The sequence below is a fragment of the Alligator mississippiensis genome, chromosome 12 (genome assembly GCF_030867095.1).
Source record: "Alligator mississippiensis isolate rAllMis1 chromosome 12, rAllMis1, whole genome shotgun sequence".
NCBI lineage: Eukaryota > Metazoa > Chordata > Crocodylia > Alligatoridae > Alligator > Alligator mississippiensis.
The window spans coordinates 47,095,887-47,116,810 of record NC_081835.1 but is presented as its reverse complement, the minus strand read 5'-3'; the positions used below and the strand labels follow the sequence as shown (position 1 = coordinate 47,116,810).

Sequence of the window (20,924 nt, the reverse complement as noted above, 5' to 3'; positions counted from 1 at the left end):
CAACTGGGTGGGTGTCTATCAATAATGATCTTCGGCCCTGTAGGGTGGCTCATGGCCTGCCTTCTTGGTTGTGGTGACTTTTTCCCCCTTCTCAGGGTTTATTTTAATTCAAAAGAAATATTCCTCTGTGGAGGAGAGAGCTGCAGAGCTGCCTCCTCTACCCCTGCCTCCTCCAGGGGGCTCAAATGCTTCCTCCCTCCTGCTGTCTGCAAGGGACTCCCCTGCCTCCCCGGCCTCCGCTTCCGCCGGGAGTTAGAGGGATGCCCCTGCTTGGCTTCCGGCAGGGGGCTTAAAGTTCTCCCTGGGGTTGCCTGCGGGAGCTGCGCAGGCTGTGTCGCTCCCTTCCCGCGCCAGAGCCGCAGCACGCCCAATGAGCTGCCAGCCTGCGCCCTCCTTCTCCGGCTCCCTCCTTGCCCTAGTTCCATCGGGGCTTTTAAACTTTCCCGTGGTGGCCGGTACGGCCCCCGGGATTGGTCCAGCTGTTTCCCGCGCTGGAAACAGGTGATCAAATAGCTGGCGTAATGCTGGTTCACGTGGCTGCAGCCGCAGTTGCGGTCTCAGCTCCTGTTCCAGCTGCCCTGCGGGAGGTGAGTCATCCCTATTGGGGGTCTGTTCCCGGGGTATGGGGCTCGCGGGGTCTGCTCTCTCCCCTTCGGGAGTCTGTGGTGGTGCCTCGCCGCCACAGGGGCACTCCACCCCTAATGCTGAACCAGAAAGCCTGGAAATAGTTGAGGCAATGATAAGTAAAGAGTAGTCAGTGGCAGGAATCCATCCATATTGCTCCATCCCTAACTATGTCCTGTAATGCTATGCACTTTGGTCTGATTGGTAATGATAATCCCAGAATCCAGGTACTGGCAAGCTGAGGAAGTCTTAACTGTTGTATACCAAGAATCATCCCAGCTCTGGCTAGAAGCATTAATGCTTAAGCCCAAGGTGGCCTGCTCTGGCAGCTTCCAGTCCACTGTCTTTCATGATTGGCTACTTATCTGATATAACAGCGGAACCCAAACTGTGGGTTGCAACCCCAAATGGGTTTGCAACATCAGCAGATGGGGTAGCATAAATAAACAGGAATCCAGGGAGCATGGGTGACATGTTGGAGGGGTGCCCACAGGCAATGTGGCAGGGGGCGGGGGAGCAGAGGCAACATGGCAGAAGGGGCAGGGGGGCCAAGGTGACGTGACAGAGGGAGCATGTACCCCCCTGAGATTTCTGCACCCACAGCAGGGCATGGGGCTACCGCCGGGCTGGACCAGCTCTGGGCAGGAGCTGTCTCTGTGGCTTAGTGGGTGGGACCTGGCACAGGCACCACCATGGCTGCCAAGGTGAGATGTGGCAGTGGCAGCATGGAGTTGTGCCCCTGCTGCTGCTGGGTGGGCAGGGGGCATCTCAGTTTGGTGGCCATGTTTGCACAGTGCTCCCTCTCACACTGGGTCCCTCCTGCTGGGCTATGGAGCCCCCAGTGGGGAGGGCATCAGGATGGGGAGCCCCAAACCCTCAGCAGGCAGACCACATCCTCCACTTCTCCCCCACCCCGCAAGCTCCATTCTGGCTGTGCTGCCCATGAGTGAGGGGACAGGATGGGGGGCAGGGGAGCCAGGCTCCATGCTCAGCTCTGGCTACAGCAGCCACTGCCTCCCACGGGCAATAGTCAGGGCTTGGGCACTGCTGGTTGGGAGCAGGGGACTGCAGGCCCTGGTCCTGGGCCACCTTGGGTGTGGAGGGCTATGGGTTGGGAGTGAGGGGCACTGGCAGGGCCAGGGGGCTGTGGGTGGGGAGTGAAGGGCACCTGGGGGGATGGAGGGCTGTCAGGTGGGAGTGAGGGGCCATACTAGCGAAATGGGGTCATGCTGACGAAGAGTTTGAGAAGAACTGTCATACAGCCAATGATCTATAATGTGAAATCCATATTGTATTTTCTCTGAACCTCATTCATTTAGATTCAGTCCTGGTTAATAATAAAACATGCCATGCTATATTCTCTGATTGAGGTGTGCAGGTAACTCTCACTATTATTACTCAATAATACATGTATTTTTCAGAGGCAGGCAGACTCATGGGATCACATTCCCTTTCAAACTTACACCTAAGCAGCTTTACTGGCTCAATTTGAACTGCACAGATTTAACCAGAATTTAGCCCAGAGAATGTCAAAGTACTATACCTGGTGGACTTCTAGTAAACAGTGGGTGTGTCTACATGTGTCCCCGACTGCGCAGTAGCTACTGTTACTGTGCACTCTTGGCAGTGTATGGATCATTTCCGACCCTACTGCATTTCTGACCCTACTGTGTTAAGGTTTGTGCCTGCAGATGCTACATAGCCATAGTGTCTTGGGTAGATATGCCTATTGTTATGCTTTTATAAGGCGATTCATAGATTCATAGATGTTAGGGTTGGAAGGGACCTCAATAGATCATCGAGTCCGACCCACTGCATAAGCAGGAAAGAGTGCTGGGTCTAAATGACCCCAGCTAGATACTCATCTAACCTCCTTTTGAAGACCCCCAGGGTAGGGGAGAGCACCACCTCCCTTGGGAGCCCGTTCCAGACCTTGGCCACTCGAACTGTGAAGAAGTTCTTCCTAATGTCCAATCTAAATCTGCTCTCTGCTAGCTTGTGGCCATTGTTTCTTGTAACCCCCAGGGGCGCCTTGGTGAATAAATACTCACCAATTCCCTTCTGTGCCCCCGTGATGAACTTAAAGGCAGCCACAAGGTCGCCTCTCAACCTTCTCTTGTGGAGGCTGAAAAGGTCCAGTTTCTCTAGTCTCTCCTCGTAGGGCTTGGTCTGCAGGCCCTTGACCATACGAGTTGCCCTTCTCTGGACCCTATCCAGGTTATCTGCATCCTTCTTGAATTGCGGCGCCCAGAATTGCACGCAGTACTCCAACTGCGGTCTGACCAGCGCCCGATAGAGGGGAAGTATCACCTCCCTGGACCTATTCGTCATGCATCTGCTGATGCACGATAAAGTGCCATTGGCTTTTCTGATGGCTTCGTCACACTGCCGGCTCATGTTCATCTTGGAGTCCACTAGGACTCCAAGATCCCTTTCCACCTCTGTGCCACCCAGCAGGTCATTCCCTAGGCTGTAGGTGTGCTGGACATTTTTCCTCCCTAGGTGCAGCACTTTGCATTTCTCCTTGTTGAACTGCATCCTGTTGTTTTCTGCCCACTTGTCCAACCTATCCAGGTCTGCCTGCAGGTGTTCCCTGCCCTCCGGCGTGTCCACTTCTCCCCATAGCTTTGTGTCATCTGCAAACTTGGACAGAGTACATTTCACTCCCTCGTCCAAGTCACTGATGAAGACATTAAAGAGTATCGGTCCAAGGACCGAGCCCTGCGGGACCCCACTGCCCACACCCTTCCAGGTCGAGACCGACCCATCCACCACGACTCTTTGGGTGCAACCCTCTAGCCAATTCGCCACCCACCGGACTGTGTAGTCATCCACATCACAGCCTCTTAACTTGTTCACCAGTATGGGGTGGGATACCGTATCAAAGGCCTTCCTGAAGTCTAAGTATATGACATTCACCCCTCCTCCTGTGTCCAGGCGTTTCGTAACCTGGTCATAGAAAGAGACTAGATTGGTCAGGCACGATCTGCCCGCCACAAACCCGTGCTGGTTTCCCCTCAGCATAATTTGTCCTGCTGGGCTCTCACAAATGTGAGCCTTGATAATTTTTTCAAAGACTTTACCAAGGATGGAGGTGAGACTGACTGGCCTATAGTTGCCCGGGTCCTCCTTCCTCCCCTTTTTGAAAATGGGGACCACCCCTTTTTGAAAATGGGGACCATTTGGGTTGAGATGGGTTGGTGATGTAAAAACTTTTGATGTCCAGGTAATGAAGGTGAATACACAGATACCTTATGCAATGTGGTGTGTGCAATAGCAGAGGAGTTGACTCAGTGACCCAGTCCTATATTCCTAGGTCCTTTGAAAGAACCTAAGTTGAGTTAGGTATACCTTGATGATGCAAGTGCTAATCTTGCTCCTTTCAACTGTCTCCCATTCTTACATGATTTCTCCTTTCTTGCAGGCGAAAGGGGGTCTTTGGACCACCCCTTGGCAGGTACTTCATATTTTTCATTGATGACCTGAATATGCCAGCACTGGAGACCTATGGTGCTCAGCCACCTATTGAGCTGCTTCGGCAGTGGATGGACCATGAGGGCTGGTATGACAGGAAACAGATTGGTATGATCCAGGTTCTTCTCCTTACATTATTGGCTAAGATTGGTGTGTTGGCTAATAAGGCTAACACTAAGGTAGACAGCCTCCAGGACAGGGTTTGGCAATGTTTTTGGCCAGAGTGCCAAAAATACCCAGCCCGGGCAGGATGGGGGCAGTTAGGGGCTCCCTCCAGCAGGGCTGGGGGGTGCTGCAGGTCAGGAATGAGGGGCATTGGCAGGGCTGGTGGGGTGTGGGCTGTGACTTGAGAGTGAGGGGCACTAGGGGCACTGTGGGCTGGGAGTGTGGGGCACTGGCAGTGCCAGGGGGCTGTGGGTTGTGAGTAAGGGGCACCAGCATACCCCAGTGGGGTGAGGGACTGTGGGTTGGGAGTGAGGGGAGCAGCAGAGACGGGGCTGCAGGTTGGGAGTGAGGGGCGCTGGCAGGGCCAGGGGGCTGTGGGTAGGGAGTGAAGTGTCCCCCCGACAGGTGTCCTTTTTTTTGAAGTGGAAAAAGGTAACCCTGCTGCTGGCTGCTATGTAGCACAGGCCAGTTGTGGTGTGCCAAACAAATGGCTTTACATGCCATACTCTGGAATACATGCCAGGGGTTGCCAACCCCTGCTGTAGGACATATTTGTAGCTAGTGTGTGAAGCAGTAGGATGCATAGAAAATGTTTTCTGGCTCAGTTTTGACATTCACCTGTTTGTTGCCTCTCTCTGGAATATTTCTCAGGTACTTTTAAGAAGCTGGTAGACATCAACTTTGTCTGTGCCATGGGACCCCCTGGTGGAGGAAGGAATGCCATCACCCCACGTCTAACTCGCCATTTCAGCGCTCTCTCCTTCACAGAAATGGAGGACAGCAGCAAAAAGACAATCTTCTCCACCATCCTTGGTAGCTGGATGTGTAAGTTATAAGGACACAAGGCTTCTCCTCATGACTTAACCTTGGGTGGAAAGGAGGACTGGTGAAGAGTCGAGCTAAATATGTGATCAAGCAGAGTCAGAACCTGGAATATTAATTGAAAGTACTTCTGAGAAATTATCAGTTAATTCTTAGTTTCTAGGAGCACATCAATCATGCGATCTAAACGCCATGGAGATGTGCCAGTTACAGCACTCTTGGATGAATCAAATGTATTTACCCTGAATTCAAGATGGCCCTAAATTTAAGACAACCTCCCAATGATTAAATTCTGTACATAGAAGACTTATAAATTTATTGTACTGTATTTACTCAAATCCAAGACAGTTTTTTTCCCCCAATCAGCATAGGCAAAAAAAAAGAGACATCTTCAATTTAAGTACTTGCCTAAGATAGATGGCAGCTCAGCTCTGGCTTCTGTCATGGCATTGGGGCCAAAACCAGGGCTGAGCCACCACCTACCCCAGGCTGGAATGGCTTGTTTGGCAGAGGAGGGTGCACATGGCTGAGAGATTGCAGGAGAGACAATGCGGAGAGGGGGGAAAGGGGGAGGGGAGAAATCTGTAGCTTGCCCTACCCAAACCCCCTGCATTCCCCAACTGTTGTTCCCCACACTGCCAGACCTCCCCACCCAGCTGCCCCCTCTCCCTACCTTCTTCTCTGGCTCCGGTCCCTCCAGCTCCCTGCTTGGCCCCCTGCAGCCTTGGGCCTCCACTCCTGTTTATCCCACCCCTCACCACCCTTCACCCCTCTTCCCCTCACTGGTTAGCTTTGGTCTAGTGCCAGCAGTTTCTGTCCCTGTTCCAGCCTGGGGCACAGAGCACAGCCTCAGCCCAGCCCTGTAGCTCTGGCTGCTGGTGCTGCAGCAGCTGCCTGACCAATTCATACCTGATTACAAGACAAAGGACCCCCCCACACTTTTTAAATGAGGGAAAACAAACTCATCCTGAAAGCAAGTAAATATGGTACTTAAAATTGAATGAATCCTAGCTTCATCAAAGAAGATTTTCAGTATGTGTGATGCAATATGGCAGATATTATCTATCTGTGCAAATGAAAGAAGTGCTTTGTTTTTCTTTCTTGGTGTTCTAGCTGGACTGCTTGGAGAAAGAAGTTACAGAGATCCAGTGCGTAAGTAATATCAGTAGAATGCACTGAAAATAGGACAGGTTCCCCAGGTCCAGAGAAGGATTTTAGAGGTATGGCTTACTTGTATCTTTCAGTATGCAGATTTTGCCTACAAGACGGGGCAAGATGCACTACATAAACTCAGCAGAGGCCAGAGCTTCTGTTTGTTCTCCATAAAGTGTAGTATGTAAACAGCTGAATAGAAAAATGGTCTGTGAGTCTGTCATGGTGCTGTGGCCGCTCAGAGGAATGACTTATAAAATAGAATGGGCCACTTGGTACTAACTTCCAATTTTCTGTTGTGGGCTTAACTTCATTTGTCAGTTTCCAGTTGTCTTTTGTTCCAGTCTGTAAGCTGAGCAGGGTAATTTGGGACTAAGGTGGGAATTTGAGTGCACAATTGCAGATTTGAGCATTCAAGAGTAAACACAGGAAAGAGATAGGGGCACCTGGGCATAAGAAAGGGCCAGAGCATGTGGGGATTCTAAGCAATATAGGAAATTTTGGCTCCAGGGAATGAACTCAAGAATATTCTGCAGTATGTGGCTGTGATTTAAAGATGGAAGCAGTGACTTAGACTACATGTATTGAAACTCATTTAGGCATGTACAGAAATGGGCCTTTGGGTATGATCATAGGGTATGATGCAGTTTTACTTACCTAGGGCTATTTTAATAAGACACTGGACTAGGGTAAAAAAAAAGTGGGCTCTAAAACTGGCAGGCAAGTTGTTTTAATGTTGCCATTAACCATCACAAAAGGAAATCTTTTCTTGGGGACACAACATTAATTCAATTAACCATATGGCAAATGAGGCTTCAGCAACTCCTGAAAATGCTGAGTTTACACAGCATTGTCTGAGTGCCCCACCTTTAAATGGTGATGTCACCACATCTTTTATATCTCTTCTTTTGAATCTGGCCCAGGGATAGGATCTTTTTTCTTTCATGATTGGTCTCTGAAGATGTTTTGCAGCTTCACCCTGGTCTCACAGCTGAATTTCTAAGTTCCCCATGAGCAAACAATTTCCCTTGGAGCAGTAATGAACATAGTACCCATTTGCTAGGATTCACTAAGTGGGCCTCAGGCAAGCTCCCCAGTGACGACCTGTAGCAGAGTGTTACTAACCAGTAGTCATACTGGTAGGGTTGTCAAATCAATCTGCCCTCCTGTTGTGTTTTGAACCTTCTTATTCTAAAGACGCCTCCACTGCATGCTGTTTACCTTGTTATGTCTCTGCAGCGGGAGCCCCTGAAGTTCAGCATTTGAACAAACCGCTTGTTGATGCCACTGTTCGAGTGTATTCAACCATCACATCCCAGCTGCTGCCCACGCCAGCAAAGTCACACTACACCTTTAATCTGAGAGATCTCTCCAAAGTTTTCCAGGGCATGCTTATGGCTGAACCCTGCAAAATCCAAGTGAGTGAGTCCTCCCATCATTCTGTCTGGGGAATTCCAGACCATTCAGTATATAGGGTTGAGTATCCAAATGGATACAGTAAGGATAGGAAGCTGCTCAAGACCAAGCATTATTTAATAGGGGACTGTTGTTTCCCATGTAATTACTTAGACTTGTGCACTCTGATAGCAGCCAACATGTGCAGTTGTAGTTCTTAACCTTTTAGATCCCACATTCCATCTTAAAAACTGCAGAGTGATCTGCATGACTTCTGAAACTGGAAGCAATATAGCTGGAATCAGAGGTAGCATGCACAGAGCATTTTGTATAGGACTCTGCCAACATGTGATGGCACTGTGCAGAGTTACCCATGTTAGCTCTGCATATACTGATCATGTCTACATGAGTGGTGGACTGTGCGGTTGTTACTGTGCAGTCATTTAGTACTTAGTTTCATAGTTGTTAGGGTCGGAAGGGACCTAAGCAGATCATCTAGTCCGACCCCCTGCCATGGGCAGGAAAGGATGTTGGAGTCAAATGACCCCAGCTAGGTGGCTGTCTAGCCTCCTTTTGAAGACCCCCAGGGTAGGGGCAAGCACCACTTCCCTTGGAAGTTGGTTCAGGCTCCTAGCCACCCTGACAGTGAAGTAGTGCCTCCTGATATCTAGCCCGAATCTACTCTCAGTCAGCTTACGGTTGTTGTTCCTTGTTACCCCCAGTAGTGCTCGGGGGAACAAGGACTCTCCCACTGCCTGCTGGTGCAACTTGGCAAGTGTATAGGTGGCCACCAGATCCCCTCTCAGCCTTCTTTTGTGGAGGCTGAACAGGTTCAGGTCCCATACCTTCTCGTAGGGCCTGCCCTGCTGCCCCCTAATCATGCGAATGGCCCTCCTCTGGACCCTCTCGATGCTGTCCACATCCCTCCAGAAGTGCGGCACCCAGAACTGGATGCAGTACTCCAACTGCAACCTGACCAATGTCACATAGAGGGGGAGGATCACCTCCTTGGACCTGCTTGTGCTGCATCTATAGATGCATGACAAGGTGCAGTTAGCCTTCCTGCATAAGCAAGCACTAAATGACTTTGTAGTAATTGGTATTACTGTGCAGTATCATTACCACATGTTTTTTCCAATGCTACTGTGCGGTAGCAACAAGCTGTTGCACAGTAGCTTGTTACTATTGCACAGTACTGTTGCTGCATGGTTTAGTGCCTGGCAATACTACTGCACAGTAGCAACTAGCTACTGCATAGTAGCTCATTGCTAATGTGCAGTAGTGTCTCGTGTAGACACACCCACTGCTTCCTAAACTGGAAGCTACATCTGTGTTGTATCTTTTAGCATGCTCATAAATATGAATCACCCTTGTACATCTAAATGAATTCTGTTGGATGAGTTTCAGCATCCAAGTTGGGTCAGTTGCCACCAGGAAGAAAAAAACACCCTAAGAAAGTGGTGGATTCTCCATTCCTTGATGTCTTCTAAGTCAAGACGGGGTGTCATTGTAAAGCACTTTGAGATCTCTTGGTTGTATTAACCGAATGAGAGCCAAGTGTTATTATTCTAAACAATATCCTTGGAAGAGATTAGCTTATTGAAGAAATTACTCGAGGAAAAGTCGTTTGCCCTGTATTATACAGGTCAGGCTTGATGGCCGTAATCATCCTTTCTGGCATTAAAATCTGTGAATATGTGAAAATAACAAAGGAAGCATTAAAATGTAATGAGAGATAAAGGAATAAGTTCTAGCAATATGAAATTCAAATCTTCTTGCAAAGAAAATCTTGTATAGGAAAGAATGAGTCAGTGTTTACTGCAGCATTAATTAACTTGTCTGTGGATTACCTGCTTCGAGCAAGGAACGCTGCTACTAGAAAAGAGAGAGGCATAGAAGCCTCCTTCCAAATTCTTCCCAGCTGCATTCGAACAGAAATTTTGAATTGGAAGATGACCTTATGTCCCAGAGAAACTAGGCAATCCCTCAGACAAGGCTATGTATGCTTCTTTAATGGGGATGTCTGACCAGGACTTTCTGACAGGATAAACCACAACTGTTGAGGTTGTGGTACCATGAAAGCTGCCGGGTGTTCCGTGACCGCCTTGTTAACGATGAGGACCGTATCTGGTTTGATGAGCTGATGAAGAGCATGATGGAAGAGTTGGGCACCACTTTTGAGGAGGTCATACCTTTCCAGCCAGTTCTCTTTGGGGATTTCATGCTGCCTGGTGCCGACATCAAATTATATGAGCTGATTGATAATCAGGAAAAAGTAGGTTCCTTTTGATTTTTCCACATTTTTATGCCTCTCTTTTTTCACTCTGCCTTGTTCCCCACCTAGAGAGTATCTAACAGAGCTGTGGGGTTACTGTAATGAGTTTCTAGAATATGTTAATATTCCAGGGCTGTGTTTGATAGGCTTAAAATATAGGCCTGTAATTAAAGTCTATCACATGACTGGCATTGATCAGAAAGATCTTTAGATCTTGGAAAGATCTTTATCTGAAGCTTCCAGTGTCAGCTTTAGATAGGTAATGGCCACAGTATAATTATGTGAATAGAAGCTGCCTTTCTGAATTTTCATACATCTTGAGGCAGGTAATAAAGATCCTTTAAAGGAGCTTGTGGACAACCAGCTGTGCCAACCCTTGTAAAGTCAGTGCAATACTCAACTGGAAATTGGAGTTAACATAAAACTGTTTTCTCCTAGTTACAATAATTTGATGTTTGCCATTAAAATCTTTGTAACTGACCTTTGCAAGTAATTATTCTTACTGCAGGATTCCCTGTTGGAGGCAACATTGTGAATACTTTTGTAATGTTAATTAAGCAAAAGGTAATGAACAGTGTCCTTTTATACTCAATGCTGGAATACCATCACATTTCATCACATGGTAGCTAAGTGAACTACACTCATTAATTATTTGAGTTTCACAACATCCTTTATGAGGTAGGAAAGGTATGTTTAGAAAGAACGAGATAGTGCCATGTAGTTGAGCTAGCTGTGCACGCACTAGAACCTGAACTGGAAGCAGAGTAGCCACATTAGTTTGGCAGTTGGCACTATGTAGACATATCCTAAAGGTTGTCGTGCCCCTTTTACAGCTGAATAAAGCCAATACACCGAGATTAAAGTCTGCTATGAATCTGTGGCAGAGCTAAGGACAGAATCTGATAGGATAGAACTAAAGCATTGTTTAAGCGCTCATTGTAAGCATATACATTTTTGGCTAGGGAGTTGAAAATTGGGAATTGAAAATTGCTGTGGCATTTCCTCTTTTGAAAAATGACAGATGCAGACCCATCTCTTCTACAAGTTTGGTTTTCCAATTCAGCAGTGCCTCTTTCCATTTCGAGTCCAGGGAACAAGACCCAAGTAGCCACTGAGATTCTGCTTAGTGACCTAGCTGGTAGTGGTCACCTGAGGTGCTGGTGGCCTCTTCTTGAAGTGAGCACCACATCGGATGCATGTTCTCTCCGCCTGCACAAATACCTGAAGAACTCTGCAATGGTGGGGGAAGGGAGGGGCAGGGTGTACTAGTTTTCTCCACGGTTTGACTCAGCGAAGCTCATGAGGTTCTCAAGCTACTGCTTCTACGTGTTTTTCCCTCCACAGCTTAAGAATGTGATTGAGGACTACCTGGAAGAATATAACCAGATCAATACCACCAAGATGAAGCTTGTCCTTTTTATGGATGCAGTGCAGCACATCTGCCGGATTAGTCGGATCTTGCGGCAGGCATTGGGCAACGCTCTCCTCCTGGGTGTTGGAGGAAGTGGGAGAGAGTCTCTCACCAGGCTGGCATCTCACATGTAAGAAATAAGACTCCTGGATAGTTGGCTAAGACAGCTGTGCCAGGACAATACACCCTTTACCCTTTTGTCCCATGAGAAAAATAGTGAACACCAATCTAGCACAGCTGACTGACTGAATGGTGCTTGACACACAAAGTGAAAGACTCAGGTTCAAATCCTTTTCCTAATTTCTTCCCCATATTAGGAACACTGAGCAGGCTAACAGGAATTATTGTGTGAACCCTTTGACCAAGCAAAGAGTGGTCTTGGCAAATATAAAAAGTAATGCCAGTCAGTCTCTGATCCAAGAGGCTGTGAATCCTTCAGAATAGGGGGAGTACACTGGGGCAAAAAGCTGAATATACAGGTCAGCCCTAGAAATATGCAAACAAACATTGCTTCTTAGAGTTCCCAAGAGGAATGTATTGTAATTCTTTTTCAGGGGAAATGGTTTGAAAATTTCAAGATTTTGCAATCATATCTTTTTCATTTATCTTTGGTGGCAAAGCAGTATTGGGCTGGTGATGGAATGTGGACAAAAAGAGCCATGTGCTCATTATAAAGTATAAGAAAACATCTGCAGAATGTACTTCCTTGTTTTGTGTTTTATGATTTTGAAGACTTCTGACTTCCTGTTTCATCTTCTAGGGCTGATTATGAATGCTTCCAGATTGAGCTTTCCAAAAACTATGGCATGACAGAGTGGCGAGATGATATCAAGAAGATCATGATGAAAGCTGGCCTTCAAAGTCTGCCCATTACCTTCCTTTTCACCGATGCACAGGTACAGAACGGAAAGGATAGGGAGAGAAACATTCACATCCCCAAATCTGAGAAATTCTTTAAAAGAATCTTAGAATTCCAAATAAATGATAGCCTCACTTTGAGCCAGTTTCATCTTTGATTTCCTCAGTGTCCTGTCACTCATCTTCTCACAATATAATCACAAGAAATGAAAGTGGGGCATGGGTTTTCACAGGAATCATAACAACATTTACTGTATGAAGGATCTGATTCTGCAGCTGCATGGAACTTTCTTTGATACCAGTGGATTCCACCTTTTGGAGTGGTTATAACACCAGAACCATTGCTCAATGTATTCAACTCTGGGTGGCAGAAGTCAGGTTCTTACATCTCTGTTTAAACCAGGGATAGGCAACCCCTGGCACATGTGCCAGAGTGTAGCACGCAAAGACATTTTCCTTGGCATGCACACCTTAGGACAGACGGTGGGGGAAACTATGAGGGGCCTGATCTTTGTTGTGGCAGTGCAGCCCCAGCCCCTTCCCCACCATCCACCTCAAGGTGCATATACTCCCACCACCTGCAACAAGCCAGGCCAGGGCTTCATGGACCCTGGTGCAGCTGATTGCAGCCACCCCACCACCTGCTGTGAGCAACCCTGGCTCTGGCAGGTGCACATGCCTTGGGGTGAATGGCAGGAAAGGGGCTGGAGCTGCACGGCCAGAACAAGCTTTAGGCCCCTTGCGGCTCCCCTGCTGTCTGCCTCTGGTACACCAGCATCTTACAAAGTCGAGGTTATGGGCGTTTTTGGCACTCTGCCCAAAAACATTGCCAACCCCTGGTTTAGACTTCATTGGCAATTGATGTTCAAAGGTGCTGAGTGATATTAGGCCACTTTTGTTTAGTGCCTAATGTGGAATTAGGAGCCTGCATTTTGGGAACCGAGTATGAACATGTTGGCCAGTTCCTGTAAACTATCATTACATAATAAACACAATCAAATTCTGGAATTTCACCATTGTCCTATTATTGATTATTTTACAAAGCTCATTAATGTCATATTTATTTTCTAGTAGTTTACAAGCAACATGAGTATCACACATCCATTCTCTCATCCTCTCCTCAAGGGGAGAAGTATGTGCAATGGAGTGTCTTGTTTCAGTAGCATACATATATATATATATTTATTTATTAAATCTACCTCTTCCTATATATTTATATTGGAGAAAGCAAGTCAAAGAAATGTGCCTTGCACTTGGAACAGAAGGCAGCAAATTTCATGATGGTCTTTAATTCTTGGGGAAGTTTGTTCCTCAATCTCAGGTTGGCCACTGAGAACGCTGTGTCTCCTACATGGACAAGCTGTGTCCTTATTGTGGTGAGTTTAACTGTGTCATAGAAGCAAAACTGTTGACTAGCTTCTTTTTCTGAGAGTATTAGACCTTCTTTTAAGCATTATACAACTGGGGTGGGGGGAGGGGGCGGGGAAATCATCGCTCCTGGGAGCTCAGATTTTTTTGCTATCGCAGGTACCATATCTATGTAATTGCTTCCAGAAACTTACCAAGCTTCATCTTGAAAGCAAGTAGGTAATTTTCCCCCAAACTCTTATTAGAATACACATTGTGTTTATAAAGAACAGTCATATCTCCCTCAGCCTTTTTTATGCCAAGCTACACAAGCCAAGCTATTGTAGTCCTCTCTCATAAAATAGGTTTGCCATTTCCATGGTCATCTCAGTATTCCTCTGTGCCTGTTTCAGTGTGACTTCATCTTTCTTGATCCTGACCAGCATTGTATATTATATTCTGATGAGATCTCACAAATGCCTTGCATAGTGGCAGGGATACAAGTTTTAGCCATATTGGTCTACAGGCAAAAGTATTTGGAATTCTTGGTAGAGGTGTTACTTTTTATTAGATCAACTAAATAGTTGCAAAAAAGATTTTTTTTTTTTTTTGCAACTATTTAGTTGGTCTAATAAAGAGTAACACCTCTACCAAGAATTCTGAATACTTGCATAGTGGTAATTTATTTTGTTTTTTTGCAACTAGTTGGTCTAATAAAATACATCACCCTACCAAGATTTCTGAATACTTGTGTAGTGGCATTAATACTTTCCTATCTTTATTGGTAACATCTCCTGTATTGATTTATAGGCTTGCTTTTTCCTTTTCCATGGGTTGTGGTGAGCTCTCAGCTTAGAGTAGATAATTTCTCTTGTTTCTGAAGAGCATAATTTAGCATTTTGTGTTATTAAATTTCATCCTATTCCTATTTCTCAGTCCTCAAGGTCATCCAGTTTTTCCTGTAAGAGATGGACTGGAATATCAATATCAGAGGCATAAAAGGGCAGTTCTGTGCCATGGGCAGTGGTGGTGCAGGGTGTAGCAGCTGTGGCTGGGCTGCCACTGGCAGCATCAGCTGCTGTTTTTGCACCCATTAAGTTGGCACTCAGGGCTTCTGCCCCAGTTGCCTCCTCTCTACCCATCGCTTAGTAACACTGTTGGTCAGTATTGACAGTGCTTCCTAATTTTGTGTCATCAGCTTTTTTGAGCAGCATACGCTTGGAGCCCTTTTCTACATTTTTTTCCTTGTTTGAGATATAGATTCCCGATTGATTTAACACCTTTAACTTAGGGATATTTCAGGCCTTTTCTGTGTTTAAATCCTGTGTCCAGTTAATTTCACTCTCTAGTTCGCCCTTTTGAAATCAAGAACTTTAGTTACTGTTATTTTTTATCCTTCCATTTAATTTAAACGGAATTGATTCATGATCGATCACTCAATCCAAGATTATTTTTCTACAATCAGTTCTTCTATAATGCCTCTGTTACTTTCCAAAACAAAGTCTAAATTAGACCAGTGCTTCCAATTGTCTCAGTATCTACTTGAAAAATGCGTTCATTGTCACGTCCAGGAATATCTGAGCCATCTATTTAGTTGTAGCATTTTTTCCTCTAGTCTATATCTAGGAATTTAAAATTTTCCATAAATATTATAATTTCCTGTAGTATTTCTCTCTTTAATAGTTTTGCTAAAATTCATATCCAGATTTGAACAGATCCCAACTCTTCCACAGGCCTATGAGCATAACCATGGAATGCTTTGGAATTAAGGATCAAGACCTTGATTATTTTATTTGTTCCATTTCTACACTTTTTCCAACAAGACTCGGGATGGCTATTGGCTTGCAGTAAGAGAAATAAGATATTTATAAAACAGGAGAATGACACAATAACTGAAATGGGAACTAGAGAATAGCAATGTAAGACGGAGACCCTGTAACAGGCAAAGACCCTGCTAGTAGGCCTGGTGCCCCCTGATGGTCACCCTGCTCCTGTTGGGTCTTCAGGCATTCAAGTACTCTCCCCTTCTGCCACTCCTTGATGTAAATAAGTACTTAGAAAGGGAGGCTGCCTTGAGGATCCTTGAGTGAGATCTCCTACACTCCTGAGCTTCAGTCGCGCTATTCAGTGCCTTCAGGGCTTATTATGTGGCTCCAGCTGCCCCTTACACCATCCCTATGCCTCGCAGATGTCACTGCACAATTACTCCCTTGTCAGGGCCTCAGTCCTTTCAGCCTCCACCCCTTTTCTCTGCCTAAAGGCTTTTAAACCTGGCCCACTGATTCGGATCAGGCTCTCTCAGCCTCAGTCTTTAGTAGTAAATGTCTCTGGCCCAGTCTCAGCCCCTCCTGGGCTGCTGGGCCCCTGGCCCTGGTTTCTGCCCTCCTCGGGCTGGGCCTCTTGGCCCTATCTTTGTCCTGCTGTAGGCAAAGAGCCCACTCTGGCTCTGCCAGCCCAGGTCCCTGGCCATCTGTGCCCAGCCCTAGGCAGTGAGCCTGCTTTTGTGCCAAAGCCCAGTCTATGTCCTGGGCTTCTAGCTCCTACAAGGCTCAGGACACTTGTGTGCCCTCAGGCACTATTAGGACCTCTGCCAACTCCTGATAGTCCCAAACCACCAGTTGGAAAACGAGCTGAAGATTCAGCTCTTGCCTTAACACAACACATCTCACCTTGGGGGCAAAAAAAAAAAAAAAAAGGTACACTGTCTCTAACTCATCCTGCCCCAGGTGGGGCAGTCCCCAGCAAGTAGTAGAACTGGCCAGTCTATTTGGGAAAATGAAGTCCATCTGAGCAACTCACCCTGGGGCTTCTCATTACCCAGCTCCTGAAGTCCAGTCCCATACTGGAGTTCCCCAGCACTGTCTGTCTCTTTTGCTGGGTTCTGTTCCTCTTCAGGACTTCCTCGCATGGCTGTGCAACACTCTGCTTTGGCAATCCTCTGCTATCTCCCTGGCTTCAGAGCAAGCCCTTATTTCTGTCTTCCCATTATCACCTGTGGACAGTTACTTCCAGGCCCTCAGGTGATCATCTTTCTAATTAAGGATTAATGGGCAGTTCCCTGTGGCATTCTATCTCACCTGCTTGCTCCCCCCATAGCCTTTCCAATGAGTCTGGTTCTGTTTCCTAACAGGAGCCTCTGGCTCCCTCTTACAAACCCCTTAAACAAACCTGTCTTTTTTTGCTAAATGCCTATGCAAACAGATTGGTCTTGTGGTGCCTCTGAAAGAAGGTGGCTCTGGCAGACCTCAAGGGAGGGAGGTCCAGAGCTGAGGGGTGACTACTACTAAAAACAACCTCCCACACATTTTTACCAACCAGATTTGGCATATTGATAGTATGTGCAGGAGGTTGCTCTTGGCTGATCTTAAGGATTGTGATGGGACATAAGGGAGAAGGCAGCCCCTTAGGTATATAGGGCCCAGACTGGCATTGGTAGGGCCTTGTGTGTCAAAACCAGCACCTTGAATTGTGCCCAAAAGCTATCGGGAGCCAGTGGAGGCTCTGGAGCACTGGATTTGTGTGCTCCTGGTCACCCACCCCTGTCAGAAGGCACACCATTGTTCTGCACCAGCTGCAGTTTCCAGCTGGTCTTCACATCTCTGAGAAGCTAGTACAAAGAGCAGAGGACAAGCTTTTGATGAACTTGTGGGGGAGATGTACTGCACTTTCTGATGCTCTGCCACACTCTCTGATACTCTACTGCACCATTCTAAACACCCCAGAAATGCTGAACATTGTTGTTTGGCTGTTGGTATTTTCTCTCTGTCTTAGCACATTACATTTGAAGCCAGTAATTTGAAAAATAGTTCCCCTATGATGGAAGTTGAGCTATATAGAAGGGATATTGTTTGAGGAAAGATTTATAGGACGTCTGGAGAACATCCTCGGTTATAACCAAGAAAATCTACTTTTTTTTCCTTCTGTTTAGATTAAAAGTGAGTCTTTCCTTGAGGATATCAATAATGTGTTGAACTCAGGAGATATTCCCAACCTGTATGCCCCTGATGAACAAGACCAGATCATGACTGCTATGAAGCCCATCATTCAAGATCTAGGGCAGCAGCCCACCAAAGCCAACTTGATGGCTGCCTACACAGGACGTGTTCGCAGTAACATCCATACTGTCCTGTGCATGAGGTATGAGCTTTCCCTGACCGTGAGTAATTCTTTCTCTCATTTGTGCTGCTGCTCTTCCTGTCAGAGGAACTTTTCAATCCCAGCAGGCAATAATCATTTTAGCCATTAGAGGGGTGAGGTTTAGGAGCAACCTTCCATTAAAAGGAGTTATTTTGCTTACCTCAACTAGTTTTAAAATGGAGATGAACAGGATTATCTGAGGTAGTTGCTTGCAGTAGTAGGGAAGTGGGTTGTCCCTTTCAGTCCTGTACTCATTCCAGTGCTGGGGACACTAAAGCTTCCTGGAGTACACACAAGGCCTCCCCATCACTCATGCACAGTTAACCCTTTGGTTACTTGTATTTGGGGAGCAGCTCTATTACCCTTCCTCATGCGAGTAGCACTTTATCCATGAATGTTACAGAAGCAAGAAAAATACTGAGGGGCTTGAGAGGCACATTTTACAGGGAAAGGCTGAAAGAACTAGGGTTGTTCAGTCTGGAGAAAAAAAAACTGAGGGGGGATTTGCTAACAGTCTTCAAATACCTGAAGGGTGATTACAGAGAGGATGGATATGGGCTTTCCTTTGTGGCTGCAGGGGACAGGACTAGGAGCAATGGCTCAGCAGGAGAAATTTAGTTTGAAGATTAGGAGACACTTTCTGACTATTAGGATAGTAAAGCATTGGAACAGGCTACCTGGAGAAATTGGTTACTTTCTATCCTTGGAAGCTTTCAAGAGCAAGTTAAACAGACACTTGGCTGGGATGGTTTAGTCGGGCATGATACTGCCATGAGCAGGGAGCTGTAACTAGATGACCTTGTGAGGTCCCTACTTTCCTATGACCCCATAGTCCTATGAGTAATTCCATTGCTTTTAATAGGATCACTGGAGGGGTATGGGTTCTATTCAGCATGAATCGAGTTGGCAGAACCAGTGTCTTGCAATATAGTCTCTGCAATCAATTGCTGTTAGTTATGTTCATATAGCCTGGGCATTCCAATACAGTTCTTCACTCTTTGCTGGTCAAAGGAGGATTCCCAGAATACATTCCATAATCCTTCTAGTGAGGCATATACTTACTACAGCCATCACTTCCAAGGCAATCAATAATGACCTTTTTCTTGGAGAGCTAAAGAACATCTCTCTCACCTCTTGCTTTTTAACCTACAATAAAACACCTTTCTCTTATGCTGTAGGTGTGCAGTATTTCACATAAGTCTTGGTAGCCTGTCCTGACCTGCATTCTTTATTTTCTTCCCTCGTCACCCACTCCACTCCTTCCTGCCTAGTCCCATTGGAGAGGTATTCCGTGCCCGTCTGAGACAATTCCCCTCTCTAGTGAACTGCTGTACAATTGACTGGTTTAATGAATGGCCCGCAGAAGCCCTGCGATGCGTTGCATCCTCCTTCTTACAAGAAATGCCAGATATTGAAGCCACCTCTGAAGTTATAGATGGAATGGTAAGTGCTATCCCCAGAACACAGTGCAGGTCTATGCATGTTATACACCTTCTTCTGCTTAAAAGCAGATATAGGTGACATGTGCCCTATGTGAAAAAGCTGTATTTTGTTTGTAATGGAGAAATGTTTAAGGATGGCCTTATTCAAGCCAGGAACTACCTTTGGTACACTTTGGAGATGATTATCCAATCTCCTTCTCTGCCATTTTGACCTTCAGATGGGGCTACTCCATCTTCTTCTCTCATAGAGTCTTAGCTGTATGTGATGGAAATGTTTGGCTGCAGTTGTACGTTTGTTCTTCTCCATGTCTTTTGCTACTCTCTCCAACTTCTGCCTGGTGCCTGTACCCTGCACAGAAAATGCCTATTGCATTTGTTGTCTTTCTGTGATTTGTGTAGATTCAGATGTGTGTAGAAATCCACCAGAGTGTGGCACTGAAGTGCAAAGAGTACCTGGAAGAGTTGGCCAGACACAATTATGTCACTCCCAAGAGCTACCTGGAGCTCCTTAGCATTTTTACATTCCTGATTGGGAAGAAGAAACAAGAGCTGAAAACAGCCAAGAACAGGATGAAGAGTGGCCTGGACAAGGTTGGTTCCTCTAAATTAGGAGAGCTGTGGATTTCCATCATCTCTTGTAAGTAGCGCATGCTTTACTGCAAACAACTGTGCAATTATACCCCTATAAGATTGGAATCTGTTATAGCCATGACACTAATTTTTTAGTTCAAGTGGGAACAGTTCCTACTTTTAGATCTGTAGGTCCTAGTTTTAATCCTTGCTGTCAGTGACCCATCTAGGATGTCCTATATTGTGCACTATTGTGTATGTTCATGCTTAGACTTGGTTCTGAATCCCCTGTATCTCCCTCCCTCCCACCAAGTCTGTACTTGCATACATAAGCTTTCCGCAGTCATCAAATAGATGTGGGGCTTTCACTGTAATAGAGCTGCCCTCCAGATTTGAATATAGGACCAGCATTTAGGCTTAGACTAATCCCCAGACACAGTTTAAATTTATCACTGCAGCTTCATAGCAGTTTTGCCCCACTGTTCAAAGAGCTGTTAATGTTTATGTTTGTAGAAGCACAACAGAATTGCTCACTGCATGCAGCAAGCCCGTGCATGTTGTGTGGGGAAAACTGGGCACCTTTTCTTGAAAATGTGACCCATTCTTCAGATCCAGTGAAATCTCTATTTTAGAGAAGACTGTTCATGGAAAAGGACATTCCCAAGCAAGTACTTACATTGTCAGACACCAGACAGGCCATATCTTCACTTTTCCTTTCTAAATGGTGTGGTGTCTTATAGCTGGAGCTCATTGACCAGGGTACCTGAGGAACTGGATTTCTTTTATTTCTTCTAGCTACTAAGTACAGCAGAAGATGTAGCAAAGATGCAGGAAGAGCTGGAATCAGCACGACCCCTCCTGGCAGAAGCAGCCAAAGAAACGCTGGCAACTATGGAGCAAATAAAGGTACAGGATATTTATCTAAAGATGCAGCTTTTCCCCCCAAAATGAGACAGTGGGGGACATGGGAAGTATTAGCTGGGTGTTTTTAACATTTTTAAAATTGATCCTTCCTCCACTTCCATCACAGGGTGAAATTGGTATGGGATGCTCGAGACAAAGAGCTGGCTTGATTATTATACATGTGAATAAAAAAAGAATATATCTCTGGGAACACCTGATCATTCTTACATTCCAAGTCTTAGTGCATCCTCAATTGATGTGTATGGAGCATATAAAATATTACTACCTTCACAATGTGTCACCAAGGCTATGGTGAGCTAGGCCTCTTACAATTAAAATGATTGAAATT

The 20,924-nt window shown here is 46.0% G+C and overlaps 1 protein-coding gene across 3 annotated transcripts in view; it reads left to right on the top strand.

The window, feature by feature from the left end:
• DNAH1 (dynein axonemal heavy chain 1) overlaps positions 1–20,924 on the top strand; it is a 157,207-nt gene that overhangs the window by 84,900 nt on the left and 51,383 nt on the right. For all 3 annotated transcript variants that reach the window (XM_019475610.2, XM_059715419.1, XM_059715420.1), the window contains 11 exons: positions 4,049–4,206; positions 4,915–5,088; positions 6,199–6,237; positions 7,477–7,655; positions 9,677–9,907; positions 11,252–11,448; positions 12,079–12,214; positions 17,452–17,660; positions 18,932–19,103; positions 19,502–19,693; positions 20,468–20,578. In XM_019475610.2, the coding sequence (XP_019331155.1) occupies positions 4,049–4,206; positions 4,915–5,088; positions 6,199–6,237; positions 7,477–7,655; positions 9,677–9,907; positions 11,252–11,448; positions 12,079–12,214; positions 17,452–17,660; positions 18,932–19,103; positions 19,502–19,693; positions 20,468–20,578 (1,798 nt within the window). The remainder of the gene's footprint in view (positions 1–4,048; positions 4,207–4,914; positions 5,089–6,198; positions 6,238–7,476; positions 7,656–9,676; positions 9,908–11,251; positions 11,449–12,078; positions 12,215–17,451; positions 17,661–18,931; positions 19,104–19,501; positions 19,694–20,467; positions 20,579–20,924) is intronic.